The 20,712-nt window shown below is 34.7% G+C and overlaps 3 protein-coding genes across 4 annotated transcripts; 1 reads left to right on the top strand and 2 right to left on the bottom strand.

Annotated features, from left to right (window-relative positions):
• Positions 1-688: 688 nt before the first annotated feature.
• LOC105126329 (cation/H(+) antiporter 28-like) lies at positions 689-5,654 on the bottom strand. 2 transcript variants are annotated; one of them, XM_011027160.1, is made up of 4 exons: positions 3,918-5,654; positions 2,801-3,796; positions 1,721-2,308; positions 689-1,470 (listed from the first exon to the last, which is right to left on the bottom strand). In XM_011027160.1, the coding sequence occupies exons 1-4, from the start codon at positions 4,092-4,094 to the stop codon at positions 856-858; spliced, it is 2,376 nt and encodes a 791-aa protein (XP_011025462.1). In that variant the 5' UTR covers positions 4,095-5,654; the 3' UTR covers positions 689-855. The 2 variants fall into 2 exon arrangements, with proteins under 2 accessions (XP_011025462.1, XP_011025463.1); XM_011027161.1 differs by having other exon boundaries at positions 2,801-3,770; positions 3,918-3,960.
• A 106-nt stretch (positions 5,655-5,760) lies between these two features.
• LOC105126328 (tether containing UBX domain for GLUT4-like) lies at positions 5,761-6,767 on the bottom strand. Its single transcript, XM_011027159.1, has one exon. It carries the CDS (start codon positions 6,743-6,745, stop codon positions 5,993-5,995), a length of 753 nt encoding a protein of 250 aa, XP_011025461.1. The 5' UTR covers positions 6,746-6,767; the 3' UTR covers positions 5,761-5,992.
• Positions 6,768-10,782: 4,015 nt separating this feature from the next.
• On the top strand, positions 10,783-15,605 carry LOC105126330 (peptidyl-prolyl cis-trans isomerase FKBP42-like). The gene is made up of 8 exons (XM_011027162.1): positions 10,783-10,930; positions 11,094-11,139; positions 12,071-12,253; positions 13,330-13,419; positions 13,858-14,042; positions 14,172-14,294; positions 14,401-14,553; positions 15,024-15,605. Exons 2-8 carry the CDS (start codon positions 11,112-11,114, stop codon positions 15,369-15,371), a joined length of 1,110 nt encoding a protein of 369 aa, XP_011025464.1. The 5' UTR covers positions 10,783-10,930; positions 11,094-11,111; the 3' UTR covers positions 15,372-15,605.
• Positions 15,606-20,712: the final 5,107 nt, after the last annotated feature.

Below are 20,712 nucleotides of genomic sequence, written 5' to 3' on the forward strand. Positions count from 1 at the left end.
ATTTGATATGGTCACTAGTGACTTGTATGGATAGCAAAAAATTGAGGATTTAGATGGTATGCACAGAGCCCAACATGGGATTTTGTTGGCCCAAAGCAGAATCTCGTTACCTTCACAGGCCTAAGCTGGTGGATCTTTTCCTCGGGTATGCAGAATAAGGCAACTCTCTTGATGCAATCGGCACATGAACGTGTTCTATACATGTTCGTTGTGCGAGCTCCACGCCACCAAGGAGCAACGGGACTTGAGGCTTTTGGTTAACTCTATCAACAACTATAGTCTTGCCCAAAAGCTCATCAGTGCAGTTTACCTAGGCAGGAGAATCCTGATAGCTGGAAAGGCTAGAATGCCTATGCTTCGGCACCATCACAATGTCGATGTCCATTAGGATTATTGGAGCTGCCCATATGGCCATCGGCATGGTAATGGCACCATAGCAACCCACTATTAGCTCTACTAGGACGCGAAGAGTAGAAGCGAAGTTTTTGCAATGACATCTGTTAGTTGATGTGAACCAGAAATGCATAGCCATTAAAGAAGTCTGGATTGAAGTTATTCATCGGCGAAAAAACAAAATGTCTCCAGTAAATTATGCAGTCTACGTAGTCTGATATGGCAGGAAATGACTTCTTTTACTAGAGAATACGGCATAGTACCATTATCAACCTTAGCAAGCTCTTAAAACACATGGTATACTTATTCCATTTTTTCTTTTCTCATTAAGTGAATAATCATAGATTACTTTCTACCTTTCCATCTGCATGATTTCTTTCCTTTCTACCAGCTCTATCTACAACTATTCTGCTTCTTTCCTACAATTAGTTTCCTAAATTTTAGAACTATCTCACTAGAGATTTACATGATGGAAAACTCATCATCCACACCATCTAATTCTCCCTTAAGACTATGTTGTTGGATGATCAAAACAGAGGTTGTATGTGAGGAATCAGACCCTGAAAGAACATCCCCTACTGGGCCTAATTCCGGACACTGCTGCCAATCATTCATCCCTATAGTCAATATCGAGTTCACCCTCCCACCTCGCCCTACTATTATTAGCCCATACTGTCCTTCCAATGATCTCAGAGTAGCATAGGTCTCGGCTGAATTGGCAACATGCTTCTCGCTATAGGAAACATGCCCCCCAGCGATGTGTCTCTCATAGAATTGAGCAAAACTCTCATCGTCAAGCTTCATCTCTTGTTCCTGCACAGCAGCATTTATCCTACAATTGCCAGCTCTTCTCGAGGCAGTCACCGAATCACTATCAAGTAGGAATCTTATCACCGTAAGTTTTACTCCAGGATGTCGTGCAACACGACCTGCATAAGCTAGTGCTTCTCTGTCATCTTTGCCACCAAAGAAGATGACTGCTACTTGGAAAGAGCTTACTGACTTTGATATTTTCTCTACCAGCCCATAACCTCTGTCCACAAGAATCCCCACTGAACATGGTGCATTCCGGAGCACCTAATTGAAACCAAAACCTAGTTAAGCCAAATATTGGCATTATGGTTGATAATTTTTCACAGACAACTTGCACGAATGCAGAAAATAGATAAGTGATGCATGATTTATGATGCTAAATCGTGAGTCAGTTCCTGGATGCAGATGAAAGACAAATTCTTGGTTATTTATAATTAGAAATAAAACAAAAAAAAAATCAAAACGTCTGCACCTTTTTTTTTTTTATTAAAGGTTATTGATTGGTGGTAATTACCTTACGGTTCACATATCGGAACCCAGGATTACCCCCATCTAACGTCCCATTTGCATGCCGGTTCTTGTGAAATGGCAATATGACGAGGGAGATCATCAAGTCCTCTGCTAAATTGCAGATATCTTTGGCCATGCCATTGAATGTTGAGAGAGCAAGCATTCGTCTGAGTGTTATACCATTGCCATTTTCCTCTACATAAGCTTGGACTGCAGTAGAGATCTGATCTCTCATCTCGGTCACATCCTTGTCCATCACGGTCACAGTGTCCATTCCTTCTTGAACCAGTGTAGAAGCTATTTGATCTGTGAGTTCAACCATGTCGGTAAGATAAACCAGAATTCCTGGATCTGACGCCCCTTGAGAAATTTCCATGAAGTTGATGGTTGAAAGCACGTTATGCACTCCTTGAATACATAGCAGGATCCGAAGCTCATTAGAGGGGTCGAGCCACTCAAGAGCCACTCGTTGCGTAGGTGCACGTTTCCTTGCACGTTTTATGATTTGTGACACAACTAATGGGGTGGGTAGAACCGAAAGGAAGATCACAATAATGATTGAAATGCTAGTCGTAGTAGTTGTTATGTTTAACTGCAATCAATTTAACAAAATGAATACAATATTAGAAACGAGTTAACATAACTTTCCATTGCTAAATTGCATTGAATGCATGAATGCAGGATAAGTTCAATAACGCTGCAACTGACATGAACTCAGCAAAACCATTGCTTTCCAAATCTTGGTATTGCTAAACTTAAATTTTTTGCAGTATTATTCAGATTGAAAGTTTTTGGCCTCAAAGCACAGCTGCAGAGAGGAAAATCAATGGACTTCATGTTGTGGGGCATGTAAACTACTACTTTTTGGTTGCTTTTTGTCACCTAAAATCCTCATCGATGCTTTTATAAAAAACGAAGGCCTTTCATGACATTTTTAACTGTCAATTATCTACTTGGAAATCAGTAATCAACATATTTCAAACTTAAGTGTCATGGTTAGTAACCAGTCATCTACTTCGTTTGAAAAAGCAAAAACTGAAGAAGAAAGTAACATAATCGATATAGTGAGAAGCAGGGAACCTACCAGGAGTCCAACAACTGCAAGAAATACATGAAAGTGGCCTTTTGCAGTTAAAAGGAGACCGAGTTCAGCAGATTCACGCTGATGAAAACCTAACATCACCCCGCATATGACTGTTCCAATCACTTTGCCAAATACTGTGATGAATACGAGGACCAAAAACCTTCCCCATGTTCCCCAATGGCTAGCTTCAAATTTACTGAAATCAGCATGAAACCCCATCCAAAAGAAGAACACTGGGTAGAAAATGGTAGGTAATAGGTAGTTGATTTTGCCAACTGCCCATTTTGATACTCTCCCCTCACTCGGTAAGAAAACTCCAGCCAAGAATGCGCTGAGAATGGGACTGTATCCATAAATCGGGGCGACACTGCAAACAAAAGCCATGAAGGCAACGGAAAGCACCAAATGGGAACCTTTCATGGGTTTCCCTTCAGGGTTTTCGTTGTTCACCCAGTTCATAAAGATGGGTGAAACTGTGGCCGTGAAAATTATTTGGAGCAGCAAAGCAGCAGCCATAGTTAAGGTCATTCTAATGTTTGCGGCAAAGTCGCTAATGGTGATAGCGGTTGGGAAACAAAGATATCCGATGGAGACGAGAAGCATGGATATCATGTCAGAGTGCATTCCTGCTGCAATTACAAGTTTTCCTATATCTGACTTGCCTATTTTGAGACTGGTTATAAGGCGAGTTAGTATATGGGAGGAACTGCCGGAGAGAGTGGTGGAGAGGGAAAGAGTGAAACCAATGGTAGGGTGCTGATAATAGTGCAGCAACGGGGTTATGCTACAAACTAAAATGATTGTGGGCACCATTCCAGCATAGGCTACCATAGCATTTCTTGATGGTGCTTTAAAGATTACATATGGATCCATTTCCATTCCCAGCACAAACATGTAACATATCATACCAAATTCAGCAATAGAATTTAAGATGTCGATAAATTGTTCATCGAAAGCATGGCGTATCAAACTTATGTTGCCAAGCACCAGGCCCACCTGCGGCCAATAAAGATTACACACAAGAAATATTCTCAATAACAAAATCAAGCTTCTTAATTGGAAATAGCTGTCAAGTATTTATTGAACGGAAGAAAGAGAGGGTAGGAGAGAAACCTACAGCAATATCAGAAGCTATGCGTGGCTGGGATAGAGGCTTTAGAAGCTGGTGTGAGAGGTTGCTGAAAACAAATGCCAAGCCGATGGAAATCACCTTTCCTGCTGCATTTTTTACCGTATACGAAATGAAATCAGGGCAAGCTGGAGCTGAGCCATTAACTGCGTGAACGCTTTCCATTCCCTACGTCTTTGCTTCTCTCTCTCTGTCTCTCTCTCTTTCTTTATTATCCCCCCTCCTCCTGAATTGCAGAGGGCTGTCTGCAAACGAAACCTTTCTATTTTTCATGGAGAGCACCATTTTTTTTCGTCTATTGGTTGTTGTGAGTTGAGTGGCTATAATTGATTGCTTGCTATGAGGAGAAAACGGGGGAGTAACTTCAGGAAATTAAGCCATCTAAGTGGGGTGATGTTCTGGAGTAAATCAAATCACATGTCGAACTCTAAATCAGCATGTTATCAATCATGAATTAAAAAATAAGTCCAGTGATCCAATAAGTATTATGGCAAATGCCTCGAGACAAAGTCATTAATTTATTGGCTGATAAAATATTAGAAAATTATTATCATTAAATGGACTAATCACACATGTAAATTTTCTAGGACAGCAAAATAAACAGAAAAATAAGAAGAGAAACTTCACATTTTCATTTACTTTTTGGTATGGTCGATTTCCATTACATCCTAGAAATAGAACATAACAATCGGCCTAATGAAGCTCAACATGGTTTGCAGGTGAAGGACTTCGACAAAATCAGCTAATTCATTGAAACAGAATAATTAGTACAAGAAGAGATGCCACGGAGCCTATGACATAACAGAGGAGAAGTAAGAAATAAACAAGATACATGACAGGTTGAGGCCTTAAGAATATCTCAATGTCTTTTGTCTCTGTGTAACAATCAATCAGATATAATTTACCATGTAATAGTTATTACGTGATTCCTTTTTACAAACAACCGATCAACTTTTCTTGCAGGTAAGTCTTGGCATGCTTCGCTTGGAGAATAAATAAAGCATTGCCTGATGCTTTCCTTTCTCTCCCATTATCCAAAATCTTGGACGTTTGCTATTCGTTTATTCAGTCAAGACATATCAGTTACTATTTAATTTATAACTTAATTTTGCAACTGTGACATTTTCTCTTTCCTTCTGCTTAATGGCAACTTTTCAGAACAACAGAGATAACCAGACCAGCCACCAATGGTCTGGAATGTCATGTCATCGACTTTTGGATCCATTAATAGTCAAACTTCATGCTAAAAAGTGATCTATAGATTTTATTCTCCAGTTCACTACATCCCTTCTGCCTTCTAAGACTTGGCTGTAATCGAATTAAATTTGGATTCAAGTAATATCAGAGGAAAGTGACGGTTCATAGACACAACAACGACATGGTTTTTACGGTAAGCCGATACTTTGGTTAACAGACAGAATTTGTGTAGTAAAGATGGATTGGAACCTATCAGATGTTGCTACCTTGCTTCTACCAAAAGATGTTCCTAATGTTCACGTTTTCACACGCGTGCAAAACCTTGCAGCATAAAAAGCAACCAGACGCGCACAGAAGAATAAAGTTTTTCGGTGCACGATTTGCTGCCCCATATATGACAGGCAGGAAATTGATGAAAAACATCAACATGAGAAAACTGCAGTAGAGTCGATCATGGAATGGTTGGTGTGGGGGGAGAACACAATCCACTTGAAGATGGTTGGTTAGATGCATGGAAAAGGGTCGAGAGGATTGCCAAACATAAATACTATAGGTCATCAAACTAACACAGACCCGTGCGCACCATTTTGATCCATTTTTCAATTTCTAAGATAATCATAGAGCAGTAAAAAGATAAAAGAAGAAACCATTCTTCCCTTTTATTTTTCTGACAGTCGACTTGTATTCACACAATTATAAGCAATAAACAACCTTTTAAAGAAATGTCATAGGAAAAGGAGCGAGTTCCTCTGGCACTGTTGCAACTTTCACAATTAAAAGCAAGAAACAACCTTAGAAGCGTGCACGCTTCTATCTGATTGAGTTGTTTCTGGATGCTGAATCTTGGCTAGAAGAGCTCTGTCAGATCACATTTTTAGCCATTTTGGCTTGACGGGTTTTCTCCCAGCAGCCTTGGGCTCTTGTGGTACTGGAGGAGGAGCTGTCCTTGCAGGTTCCAGTGCAGTCTGGACCGGCTCTGCTGGCTCAGGCACAACATCCAAACCTTTCAAAGACATAACCTCTTCCTGGAGGAAGGGACCAGAACTGAAAGATGCATTATCCTCTCCATTTGGCTTATCGTATGAAAAATACACGATTGCACCAGGAATCAGACCGGCCGAGTAAAAATCCTGTGACAAGTCTTTGATTTCCTTCTTTGGAGGAGTAGTATACAAGTAAAAGGGTACTTCTGGCTGAGCAAGCACTCTTGAGAGAAGATCAAATAAGCTCTGAATCTTTTCAGATGGATAAAAAACCACCTCCAATGTATGATTATCAGGAAAACGAATCCTAATTGCAGTTTTTGTTATTCTTGACCTGCGAGCAGCTTCTTCTGCTTCTCGAATCTTTTTCGTCTTTAAATATTTATCTTCCCTCTTTGTCGGCAGAAGTCGATAATAATCCTCTGTAGTGAAATCATAAAAATCATCTGTATCCTCATCATTAGACGCTTGAGGCAACAACGAAGAGACTAGCGATGTTTCAAACACATGGAGGTCATGCCCGAACTTCTCTTTAACAGCTGCAAACTTGGCCTTAGCAGCTTCAGCTTCCATGACATCAACTGTGGTAAGTCTCCTTCTCTTTAGATGCAAAGGGGAAGAACAATCCACGATCATCAGTGCATTCAGGGAACCCAGTACAGAGAGAGAGTTGATGACCAATATAGACCCACTGTTACTTTAAACTCCTGTTGGCCAAAAAAAGGATTAAAAAAGATGAAACCATTTTCTTTCGCGGACTTGATTCAGTAAGAGAACTAATACAGTACAGAATTAACAAAATTTGACGCGTATATGGAAAATCAGAACCTTTTACGATGAAATTTCAAGCAAGCAACAACAAAACAAAACAGGACAACGTTAGAGCATTACAAGAACAATGAAGCTTAACAGAAAGCATATGCAAACATGCCAGAAAGTATAATCCCTAAAATCCTAATCTCAAGAATTGAAAGCCAGATCAAGAATTTAAATATTGGAATCTCGAATCAAACCACAGTTTGAGGCCCTAACAGTAATCGTTAACAGAAATACATGATCAATTAACCTACAAGTAGACGATTATCCATTTCGAGATCGATTTAGGAGTGAGATCAATTTACCAGTTGAAACCAGATTTCGACTCTGCTGCTTGGAGAAGAGAGAGAAGTGCTTCTTCTTTTTGCGTGTCAGGAGAAAGAAGCTTGCAAGGACGAGATGCGGAATGGATAGCTGGATTCCTTCCAGCTGGTAAAATCTCCGAATTAGACCGAGAGTGTAATGAATGTCTGGGGAGGATAACCGGCTTTCCAAGTTTCCTTTTCCTTTTCGCGTAAAAAAAATAGTGTTTTTCTTTTACAAAACCAATTTGAAAAAAATAATTGAGGATTTGAGTTCAATTGTCCCTAAAATCAATATAAAGAATAGATTATTGTTACCGAACAAGTATCCTTGGCGATATTTTTATTTAACCATGTTAGAATATACAAATGCATTTTCTATCACATAAAAAATAAATATAAATCAAACAAAAAATTATCAAAATGAAAGAGAAAAACACTTTAACCTCAAAACTAGCACCCCTACAAGTCAATCACTTCCCTTTTTTTATTTTAAAAAAGGATAAAATTTATGATCCTCAAAATACAACTACTTGTTTTTTTAATTAAAAATAAGTATAAAAATTTAAGAGAAATATGAGAGAGAACTTAAAAATAATTTAAAAATAAAAATATTATTATTATTATTATATCTATTTATTCATTGAGTAAATATTGGTAGATACTACAACTTGAGCTTGTAATTTTTTTCTACAACAACGTAGTTGGTAAATTAATTGGACATACAAATCAGATTAAAAAATTATATTTATATGCGAATATCATCTCATTATTAGCAAAAAGCCGTTTTAGGGATTGAACATCCAGTTATTTTATTATTTATATAAAAAATAATTTATATTATATAATAAAAATGAAGAGTCTATGTTCCTACAATAACATGTGGCATTCTTTATATGAAGGTTTTTAAGTTTATCTTATATATGGCATTTCGATAATAGTTGTTCTCTTAAAAAAAAAAAAAAACTTTCTCATGACAAGGGAGAAAAAATGATAAGTCCAATATTTTATAAGAAAAATAAGATAATCTTTTAATTATTTTTATTTGTTAACGTCTCTTAATCATACTAATTATGAACGCATTCTAGACATAGAACAATGAGAATCAACATTTAAAGTGGATTTTATAATTAATACATTTAAAAGAAAATAAAAAAATATAATTTAAAGTAAGATAAAAATTTTAATATTTTTTTTAATACAGCCACAATACGAAGACCAGCAAAATCTAAACAGCCTGGCCCAGAGGCCCGGACAAACAAAAAAAAAATGATTATAATAACAGAAGAAGGAAGAAGAACAGCTGTCGTTCTGGCTGGGGTGAAAAGAAAGAAAGAGAAGAGACAGGTGTAGAAACTGGAGTGGAGCTAGGAGTTCTATAATTTACAATGTGTTTCCAAACACACCATTCATTCAATTTCCGGATTAGATTGGTCGAGAGGAGGAACATATATATGTATATATATTTTTGTCACGCATACAACCCATATCGCTCATGCTAGTATCACGAGGAGCGCGCCTGATCTTTCGTTCTACAAGCTATAGTATGGGTGCACGAATTGTACACGCGCTCGTTACAGGGATAAAAATAACATATTAAAATAATATTTTTTTAATTTTTAATATTAATATATAAAAAAATAAAAATAAAAAATTCAAAAATACAGTTAACTTGTAATCATAACCAGAATATATATACTCTTTAAATTGAAGCGGAAGATTCAACTTGATCAAATTATTTTTAGAGGGTTATATTGAAGGAAATGCTAACGGTATAGTGATATAAAATGGGGACTTGCTGCATTCCCTAGCGACGAGTCAATAACAGATAATCCGAACGATGCCCCGGTCTCAAGGGAAATTATAATTACAAATTATAAAAGAAACCGAAAGAGCTAGGGTTCTTGAACAGTGGCAATCAATGTTTCCCATGCTCAAATTATTGTTCATTTTTGCGGTGCCTTTTTATTTTCTAATTATGTAACTTTATTTCTTTCAATTTCATCAAATTAGGCTACATTAATATTGTTTTGTGTGTTGAGATTTTGTTTTATCTTCTATTATGTCATTTATGCAAAGTGCCAGGAATAATTTTAAATTAAATTGAAAATCAACATTATAAAACATAATTAAACAAAACTGACAAAAATTAAATTAATAAAGATTAAATTTAACACAAAAAACAAAACCTGTTTTTTATTGTTCAAAATGCGCTGAAAAAATTAAAATGGTCCTTGAAGTTTCAATTCATATACTATCTTGTTTCTTTTTTATTTTAGCTTTTTATATTTGCAATCCAACCTTTATTTTTTTACATTTCAAACCTTAATATCTAGAAGATAAAAGGAAAGAACAGTCAATAAATTTGAGAAGAAGAGCACACAAGACTAGTGTGTGTGTGTGTAACGATTTAATTTACTTAAAAGAAGTTAAATGAAAGTGGTTTTGTTATTTAAATATGCTATGAAAAATAGATTAAAATTTATAAATTTTGTTTTGACTCTATTTAATTTATAATTTTTAAATTAATTGAATGATATTTTAAATAAAAAAAATAATTTTAAATAAGTTTTATTGGGCATTAGACAAGTTGAAATTTAAGTTTTTTAAATTTTAATACTCAAGCCCCAACCTTTTCAGCTGCTATAGATGGATTAGATTTGCATTAGAAAATAACAAGTTGCTCGTTATATTAAAAAAAAAACTGGACAAATGACATTAAAAAAAAAGTTCAAGCACGTAAGCCTTGTTTTAGAGACCGCGTGCACAAAGACTGTTTTTTTCTGGCCACTGCGTGGGACCCATTCTTCAAAGCGAAGGCATGCTCGATCTGTTTGTCAAATAAACCTCTCACGTTGTTTTATTTCTAATTAAATCTATTACAATAATATCTAAACAATTAAAACAATTTCAAAAACATTGTAGTTTTTTTATATCACTATTAGTAATTATTTTATGAATAATTATATATTAACTTAATATATAGATTTTCTTTTTAAAAGACTGCTTATTGAAATCCAATAAGAGTAGAATATCTATTCTGTTTTTATTAATTTTGATTTTTTTGTATAGTCTTTTTATATTTATTACTCTTAGATTTATTTATATAGATTCATAAAAATAATTGATTCTTAATTATTTTTATTTTATTATGCCAAAATCTTTTTTCATGTAAATAATAATTTTTTATTTAAAAATGTTTATAATAAAAAACATGTTTTTGTCAAAAAGAAAAGAAAAGAAATTACATGAATAAGAAAATTTTTTTATTATAAAGATACACTTACCTCGTTATAATTCTTACCAATATTTTTAGTTGTCATTAATTTTTCTTCAATAAACCATATTGCTAATAAGAAAAACTTGTTATTGATAAAATCAATAAATAAAAATTATATGCATGAAAGAAGATAATTTTGACTAAAACAACTTATACTTCTTAAAAATTTTAATCTTTTTTTAATATATATTTTAATTTTTATTTAATTTAAAAAATATTTTAAAATATCACATGGGATTGTGCGAGCATTGTATTAATTAAAATTAACCAGTCCTCTCTCTCCTCTGCTAATCCCACTCCCTCTCCCTCTCCATCTAGAATCTTCTTCGATCGTTACAAAGCAAACTGCATACATTTATCTCTCTCTCCTGCACACAAACACAAAAGCAGCTCCAGATCTCATCAAAGCAAGTCAAACTACAGGTAATTTGTTCATTTCCAACTTTCATGGCCTCTGTTTTTTCTTTCAAGTGGCGAAGTCAACTCACCTGACATTAACATTTTACGTTGTTTTTATCTTTCATTAACCTATTATTGATTGATTATACGAATCGAACAAATTTGTTAATTTGTGCTTTTTTCGCAGGACTTGCTTGTTCTAGTAATGGAGGAGATTCCAAGCCAATCGATTGGTAATTTATTATTTTTCTTCTTCTTTTTAATCGAAACTGGATAGCGAATGGAATGCTATATTGTTTTTTCTTGATCAAGTGAATGACGTAAGAGAACAAATAGCGATTTTTTTTATTTGTGTTTTTTTGCTCTATTTTCTACGGAGTGTTTAAAGTAATGAAGTAAAACCTATTGTTCCACGTTTTGTCGTGTTTGATTCTGATGATTTCTCAATATCTAAAATCCAATATATATAAATAATAAGTTTTTTAGTGTTTAAGATAGTGGTTAATTAGTATGTAAATGTTTATTTTTGAGTTTTAAGATGATTAATGCTCTAGAATCTATTTTAAGAGATAATTTTTTTTGAATCTTTTCTTGGATGATTCAAGAAGTTTTTATATTCTTGAATCTTGTCGTTTTTAGAGAAGAAAAGGACTAGAAAATCCTTTATTTTCTATGACATTAATGAAGGACAAATATCTTTTATATATCATTAATGAGATGGTAAATATGATAGGTTTCTTAAAAGATCTCATATACACCTATGAATATAGAGGAATCATTATATTATATATGAATGGTTCGTGTAATTATTCTAGATAGAGAGACATGGCGGTTTATCATGCCTTCAATACTTTAAATTGAGAGGATTGTCTAGAATCAAATATATTTTAGAACTTGGTAATGATCAAATCCAAATGCTTTGGATTTGACATGCTTGAGTTTGGCTAACTGTCAAACCTAAGTACTTTGGGTTTGACATGTTTGCAAGTCTAAGCTTTTTGGGTATGACATGTTTGTTAGATTCATTTTGTTTTTAAGATTATTTTTATTTATAAACATCTATAACTAAAAACTGTTGACTCATCATATTATAACTTGCTTTAATGGCAAAAGAAGCATAAACAAACTGAATGGTTACTGTCCTTTTATTTATTTGTTTTGCAGGTAAAGATGATGAAAATGAAATGGCTATGGAAGAAGCTGCGGTTGTGCATGGTGAGCCTTTGCAAGATGGGAATCATCCTCCGAAAGTCGAATCCGCTGTTGAAATACTTCACGAGAAAGTCACCAAGCAAATCATTAAGGAAGGTCATGGTCAGAAGCCATCCAAATATGCAACATGCTTTTGTAAGTTACATTTTTTTTTCCTTTCCTTTTTGGGTCACAGTCACGTTCATTACTCTAGAAAAGTAGAAGTTACAATTCTAAAAATAAATAAAAGCTATACAATCATATCATACAGGAGTTAGAATTCGTAAAATAACTAAAAGCTAACAATCATACCATTAGGAGTTACAATTCATAAAATAATTGAAAGCTATACAATCATATCATTATATGATTTGTGATCTTATGTTTGTTATGTTGTCAGTGGACATCTTCTGTATTGATAGTTGTTTCAGTACATTGTCAAAATATTTTTTAAAATGAATAGAATTCATTCATGGTATGACCTTTATCTCCGAGACGTTACAGAAGGCCAACAACAATTTATTAGGTATCTGGACTGAGAGGTTTTAACACTTTGAGCTTATTATTGTCATGCACGGTTATTACAGTCTTGGTCCAGCTAACCATATAGCTTTTGAGGTAGAAAATTCTGCAAAGGATTCAGTAACTTGGCTGTGCAACAAGCAAAATAACCATGTTAGTTATTTTGGCTTTTACTGGACTAGTTGTGAAAGCAATAATATATTATCAGGTGTTATTAATCTTGGAGGAGCTAGGCCTTTTATTTGCGTGATTGTTCTTGTCTCTAATCTTGCATTGCTGTAATGCATTATTTGTTGCCCAAGGTTGCAGTGCAGCCATTGGTGTCATGTGTGATGTTTGATATTTTATTCTTTATGGATCTTCCATGTATCGGCCTAAACATTTGGGTTGAGTGCCCTAAAAAAGAATTTAATATGCATGCACATTTTATTTCATAAATGTCTTACAGAAAATCTTCACTGTGTAAACCTAAAATTCTGAATAACTGCATGTGGGCAATGACACTTCTTAACATTGACTGAAGTCCCCAGCAATCAGTTGGAAATGAGAAAGCATACATGAGTGTGTCTGCAATTGTACACATTTTGTTTCTGAGATCACCTAAATAATGGTGATTCTCATATGCGTTCTGGAGATCACTTACTAAATAATGGTGATTCTCATATGCGTTCTGTAACCTAATAATCTGAGTAATTGCAACTGCATGACAGTGCACTACAGGGCATGGACAGAAAGTACTCAGCACAAGTTTGATGATACATGGCATGAACAACGACCATTTGAAATGGTTTTAGGAAAAGGTATATGCCTATTTCATTCAGATTTTAAAGTCTTCAAATCCACTTCATTCTGTTTCTTCTTTGGAAGCTTGGCATTCTGTTCTTGTTCTTAAGCTAATCTAGTTTAATTTCTGCAATTTCCATACATAACTGTCAGTATCCATGATTTCATGGCAAATGCTTGACAGTTAACTATTCTGTCAATGAACAGTGCTGATTGAACCGTTATTTTTTTTATGGGTGTAGAGTTGGACTTGTACCAGTAATGACTCTAGAAGCATTTCGCAATGCCATGATAATGACTAAACAGGAATCTAATAAAAGAAACTAGTTAGATGGTTATACATTGCCACAGATACAATATCTATGCATCTTGGTCCATTTATGGTTTAATTATATCATGTTGCTATCTTGCTGCTGAATGTATCGCCGAACATTGATGGTTCACATTCATAACAGAGAAGAATGAAATGGCGGGTTTAGCTGTTGGTGTTTCCAGTATGAAGGCTGGTGAACGTGCCCTCTTACATGTGAGCTGGGAATTAGGGTATGGGAAAGAAGGGAGCTTTTCTTTCCCAAATGTTCCTCCCATGGCAGATATAATATATGAAGTCGAGCTTATTGGATTTGATGAAGTCAAAGAAGTAAGTTACATCTTATTGATTTTCCAAGTACATAGTTTTTATTGTTGAAAACTTTCGGCTCAAAATATAACGGCTCTATCTGATTTGGTTGCTAATATGATGAATCTACATTGGAGATGCATATTGTAGGGGAAAGCTCGTGGTGATATGACTGCGGAAGAGAGGATCGGTGCAGCAGATCGAAGAAAAATGGATGGAAATTCTCTATTTAAGGAGGAAAAACTTGAGGAGGCTATGCAGCAGTATGAAATGGTACATTTGTATGAGTTGAATTCCTCAAGTAGCATTGCATTTTTTGTAGTTCTTTTTCTTATTTTTGTCATTCTTGACTAATTCTGGTGGCTTCTGTTCATGTCAGGCAATTGCATATTTGGGCGATGACTTTATGTTTCAGCTGTTTGGCAAGTACCGAGACATGGCATTGGCAGTGAAGAATCCATGTCATCTTAACATGGCGGCTTGTCTGATCAAGCTTGAGCGCTATGAAGAAGCCATTGCGCAATGCACCATTGTATGTATACTTTAATGGGTCAATTTTTCATTTTGCAACTTTTTATTTCCAATGTCGAATAAGTTTGGTTTATTTATGAAATTGGTAAGGCAGTAGTCTAATGCCAGATCAATCAGTCAGATTCTCATCATTTTCCTTTGTGTCGTGTGTGTGGCTATCTTGTTGTCTGTGCAAAGTGCACTGGAAAACTATGGATATTGAATTTATTGCTAGTCATTTTGAAGAAAAATGTCTTGTATAGATGTATTTGGCACCTCAGAAAGCCTAATAACATTCTGGCTTCTCCATATGGTCAATTGTTGTTTAAAAGCCTAATAACATTCCGGCTTCTCCATATGGTCAATTGTTGTTTAGTTTTTTTGTTGCCAGTACTGGTGAACATCCTGGCATCTTCATGCGTTCAAATTAAATTTGGGATTTGGATTTTCTAGATCATTACGTATCTAATCAACTGAGTAATGGATTCACAGGTATTGGTGGAGGATGAAAACAATGCTAAGGCTTTGTTCAGAAGAGGGAAGGCCAGGGCAGAGCTTGGGCAGACAGATGCTGCCCGGGAAGACTTTCTCAAGGCACGTAAACATGCACCTGAAGACAAGGCAATTTTGAGGGAGTTGCGTTTGCTGGATGAGCATGATAAAGCTATATATAAGAAGCAAAAGGAGATATATAGAGGGATTTTCGGACCACCACCACAGCCAAAACCCAAGCCAGCTAATGTGCTGATTCGCACATGGCAATGGTTAATCCTCGTCTGCCAATGGCTGCTATCATTGATTTATCGCCTCTTCAGGCGTGAAAGGCACAAAGCCGACTAACTATAGGTCAAAATGTGAGTGAACAATGCATGAACCCAGATCTACTAAATTAAAGATTTACTGATGACTTTAAAATCCCTGCATGCCAAAGCTCTTACTGGCTCTAATGTCCATGTTCCATTGAGGTCCGCGTCCCATGAGCACTTGCCTGGTCGCGCTTGCCAGCTTTGATTATTGATATATCAAGATAAATTAGCAAGATTGGTGAATCAAATAGTTTTGTAGATAGCTCAAGTATTTTATTCTCGGTGCAAATTGGATGTTCCGTATTTGGTCTGTTTACCTCTTCTGTACCGTACAGAAGGTCTGTTTAGCACTGATGGGGGGTTCGATTAATCCGATTTCTGGAAGCAAAACTATCTTGCTTTTTGGAAGCAGATTGCTGCACCAGTGATGGTTTGCGTTTTCAGTGATCACCATTCAAGGTGTTTTTATCATTTGCAGGTGTCCCCAACCCAAATCCAAATCAATGAAATATGAGTTTATTTATCGGCAATTTCTGGACAAATTTGGAGGAGATCGTTCTTTGAGCAAATTGGAACGTGTACCGGACATTCTGTGGAAATCAATGTAACAGCTGCTGGAAAGTGGAAACTCTTGAATGGTGCTTAATGTTGCTGTGGAAATAAAAAACGATGAGACGTTAATCCCCGAGAGCTAAGACAAATCTTTGACTATCAACGTTCAATTTGATCTACATAACGTGAACAAGATTAACAAATACAGTTTTATACTTCTTATTTTATTGTCTATTTGTTGAGGAAGTCCCCCGAGAAATATTGAACAAGAATTACAGAAAAGAACCGGAAAAATCCAAGCTACTAACAAGATCATCGCAGCATCCATCTGCCTAAATAACGAAGATGCAGAACAGGCATGATGGTTTAGCTGTCTACCATTGCTTGTGCATGGACATCCAAGCACAATATGCACAGACAATCTTTTGGGACATGTACACATAAACAGCAAATGACAAGCTCATCAGCATCACGTCTTTCCAATCACCCTTCCGCTTAGGGCTCAAATTGTCCTTCAATCCCTTCCCAAAGTTCTCTACACTACCAAAGAGCTGCCTCACCAGTTGCTTGTCTTGCTTGATTTCTTTCTTTGGTTTTGAGCTGGAGGTGTCTAATGGCTCGCCTCTTTGGCAAGACAAAAGAATGAGGATTCTCGGGCAGTTTCTGGTTTTCAGTTCTTGAATTGAACTATAACTACCATGGAGAGAATGGACTATTGAGAGAGCTGCCATGGAAGACGAACAGATGTAATATTAGAAATGGTGATGTTATGGTTGTTGGTGGTGTGGAGGGGTGGAGTAGAAAAAAATGGCTTTGATCTTGATCATGTAGGATTGCTTGTGGAGTTGTATATGTTTGACCTGAAGTTTTGTCGCTTCATTACTACAAAAATATCTTGACATGGCAAAGCAAATATTTGCCTCAAGTTTTCTAAGCTTCAAGGAAATGGATAAGTCACAACAGTTGTGCTTTAAGTTTGATAAACAGCATGTGAATAAGCTGCGGCACGCTTGAAACTAATTGGGTCATTCTGGGCTTCTAAGTTAATATCCCAACACCACTGAGGACCATTGGTGCTGCTTCTTTCTCCCTCCTCCTCCTTTGGTGACATTTCTGTTGACGGTAAAGGGCACGACCTTCTGTTTTTTTTTATCGGAGAAGATGTTGAGCTTGGTCGAACACGATGAGATTTGGGGGAACAGTTTTTTAAATGGAACAGTTTTTTGACCTTAATTTTCTCCATCGATTGCTCACTTACTAGAAGTTATACCGAGAGAAAAAATGAAAAACCTGTTTTCTTTTTGAAGGTGGAGATGGACTTGTAACAATTTTCTATACATTGAAATGAAAAATAACAGTTTACTATGTAACAGTCAATTAACCATGTCTAGATCACTTTTTAAGTGATTTAAATGTAATTATAAAACTCGGTTGCGTCGAGGTCACCTCGTGGGGCAGATAACTTTACTTAATCTATCTAAAATAATATTATTTTGATAATTTTTTTTATAAATAAATAAATTAAAAATAATATCTCGGTTGCGTCGAGGTCACCTCGTGGGGCAGATAACTTTACTTAATCTATCTAAAATAATATTATTTTGATAAAAAATTTTATAAATAAATAAATTAAAAATAATATTATTTTGGATACAAAATTAAAAAATTTAAATAATATCATTTTAAATAAAAATATTAAAATACAAAATTAAAAAATTAAAATAATATCATTTAATTTAAATAATATCATTTTAAATAAAAATATTAAAAATTCTTTCAAATTAACTAGTTTAGTTCCCTTAAATTTAATAAGGTTAGTCAAGTTTAAAGTTAATCAATCAAATTATATAAATAAAATTTAATTAGAATAATTTTCTAAATAATAAAAAAACATCCCAATTCGAGCTCAATTTTTAATTAACCTGCCAAATTTAATAGCCATAACTTCTAAAATATAAAAAGTATTTTAATAAATTGTTTTTCAACATTAGATAGATTGGATGAGATCAGGAGTATAGTTGTTAGACATTAGTTTAGAATTTAACAACCTTAATTTAGCATTTGACAAGTAGACGATGGGTTAATTTATTCGATTATTTGAATTTGGTTAAGTTAATATAAAATTTAATTCAAAATAAAATATAGCTCTAATCAACTATTAGATTACTAGGTTAATCTGTCATTCTATATCAGATTTGATAATTATAGCTAGGAGATAAACACGTTGACTTAGTAGTCATTTCATATAATTTTTACTTTTTATTTTTTAATTTTTTTAAAAATCAAATTTAAATAAAAATATATAAAATTGTTTGTTTTTGTTTTCATTTTTGTATTTTATTTCAAAACTAAAAAAAATGGTTTCCAAATATCGTATCAATCATTGCTGGGTTTTTTTGGTCCAACAAAAAATACAAGACAAGTAAATTTTATGTTCTATCTTCAAGATCTTAAGAACACAAATGCAAATTGGATCATGAATCAGAGAAGCAATCACATCGATTCGTACTCGGTAGAGCCCACATAGGCCATCCAAACAAAAGAATCCTTATCTTCTTCCAGAGCCGAGTGGCCCCAGCCTTAAATTTCCTTTTCAAATTAGAGAAGGACTTAACAACCAATTGAAAAGCATGCAGATTCTCAACTGAACAGTCAACTAAACCATGTATAAATCGCTCGTATCAGTACTAGCTTCTTACTATTTATCAAGAGATCACGGATTCCTTGAAATTCGACTCTCTTTTCTCCCCACAACCGTAATCAATTAATAACTTAATGCCTGTTTTTTTTTTGGCGGTTGAAATGTTTTTTTATAAAAAAAATTAATATTATTTTTAGATTATATATATTGTTGTTAAAAATAAATCTTAAATAATAACAATAAAAAATTATTTTATTATATTTTTAAATAAAAAATATTTTAAAAAATAATTAGTAGTGTATTCATAAAACAAACATTAATTTCTTTAAGTATTTTAAATAGTGGACATTTTTCTTTACAAAATGAACAGACAACTTACATTGACTCGTATTCTGAATAGCCCACTACATAGACCATTAAAAAATCGACCTCACAAGTCGTCAACTTATCTCTTAAGGCATGGCCAAGTGGCCAAAGTCCTTGACTCTCGTTCCGTTTTCTATTGGCCCTCCTCCTCCACTTCAAGGACAACTTACACGTATGGCCTTTTGTTTGACTAAAAGTCTGTCTGGTATTATAATAATAATTATTTTTTACAGTATTTTTTATTTTAAAATATATTAATATAAATTATTTTATTTTAAAAAATTATTTTTAATATCAATATATTAAATTAATTTAATTATTTTTAAAAAATATATCTAAAACTCAATAACAAACACACCCTCAACACAACACAAAATAACGTAATAGCAATTAAAATTTAATTTTTTTTAATAGTGTTACTAAAAAGTTTTATGTTTTTAAATTTTTAAATTATTTTAATATATTAATATAAAAAATAATTGTTAAAAAATAATCAATACCGACATCACAATCAGCACCTAGATGTCAAACGGCACCTAAGCAATCGAGAATAACAACTCATGTAACGTTTGCATTATAAAATTACGCAGATGAGAAAATTCCAAAAACTTGAAGAGTCTAGAGATGAATATTAATTAATTAAATGTGTTTTTGTATATGACGTCAAAAGTCTCTGCAAGAGTCAAACCGTCCCTGGTGTTTATTCTTTTCGCCTTTCAAGACAGTGCACGAGTAGGAATGGACACAAAGTCGCTGTGTGCAGGAAACACATGTAACTCACTGATAACGTGTAAGGTGTAGATTTTGAGTGGTGGTGTTTGCTTTAAATATTGAAGTACAGGGCGATTGGGTTTTCTGTTGCAAAGTAAATGCAGCCTCGAAGGGCAAACCTGGACAGGTACCATAGCTGACCGGCCAATAGGAGAACCTTATTATACGTGAGAAAGAAACCATAGCTGGCCGGCCAATAGGAGAACCTTATTATACGTGTTTTCGGAGTGACATGACAGAAAGCAAGAGCCATTGAACCAGTTACACGAAGACACGTAACAAGTACTTCTTCTTTTTGTGACTTGCAGTAATTTTTTCCTTCTCGGTGGAGAGCAACAGCAGCGTGCACGTCGTTTTTTAACCTTTTTTATCGTTGTTTTCAAAGACTCCTCCACTACGTGGAATCCACGTTGTTGAAAGGGTGTAGATTTTGACTGGAATAATCCAGATTGTGCTACGACTCCTCCACTGTAACGGCACCTCAAGGTTTGACGGTGCTGGGTGGTGCCCTCCATTTCCCGCAGGAACAAGGTGATTCTATCTGTCGAAGTGCCACGGCTGTCCTTTCGAAGTGAAAAAACAGCAACGGGAAGAGGCGGCGCTCAATTTCACTTGCCTGGATTCCTCTTCCGGCGTTCCATGGTTTGAAAAGAAGTGCCTTTCCATTGAAAGATTTTCCGGGCCAAACTTTGCCAACAAGAAACAGAGAAACGCCATCAGATTCCTGATTTGAGGCCAATCTCCAGCTTATCGCTTCTCCTCCGGGATCTCTGCCTGTTCCCGTGGACGTATTCATAACCTAGAGAAAGAAAACCAATGCAACAGAACCACCGGTAAAAATGATAATAAGAGAAGCAGAGAAAAACGAGCTCCTCGTTAAACACTTTCATTTAAAAAAAAAACAATTCAATAAAAAATTATTTATAAGAAAAATTTTCTTCCAAGAGGTTAAATAAACACAAGTACAGAAAATACAAAACCGAGAGTTGTTCAAAGTTTTTTTTATTTTATTTATTTTAAAGAGTATTATTTTATTTTTAAAATT

The sequence above is a fragment of the Populus euphratica genome, unplaced genomic scaffold, assembly GCF_000495115.2.
Source record: "Populus euphratica unplaced genomic scaffold, PopEup_1.0 scaffold78.1, whole genome shotgun sequence".
Taxonomy (NCBI): Eukaryota; Viridiplantae; Streptophyta; class Magnoliopsida; order Malpighiales; family Salicaceae; genus Populus; species Populus euphratica.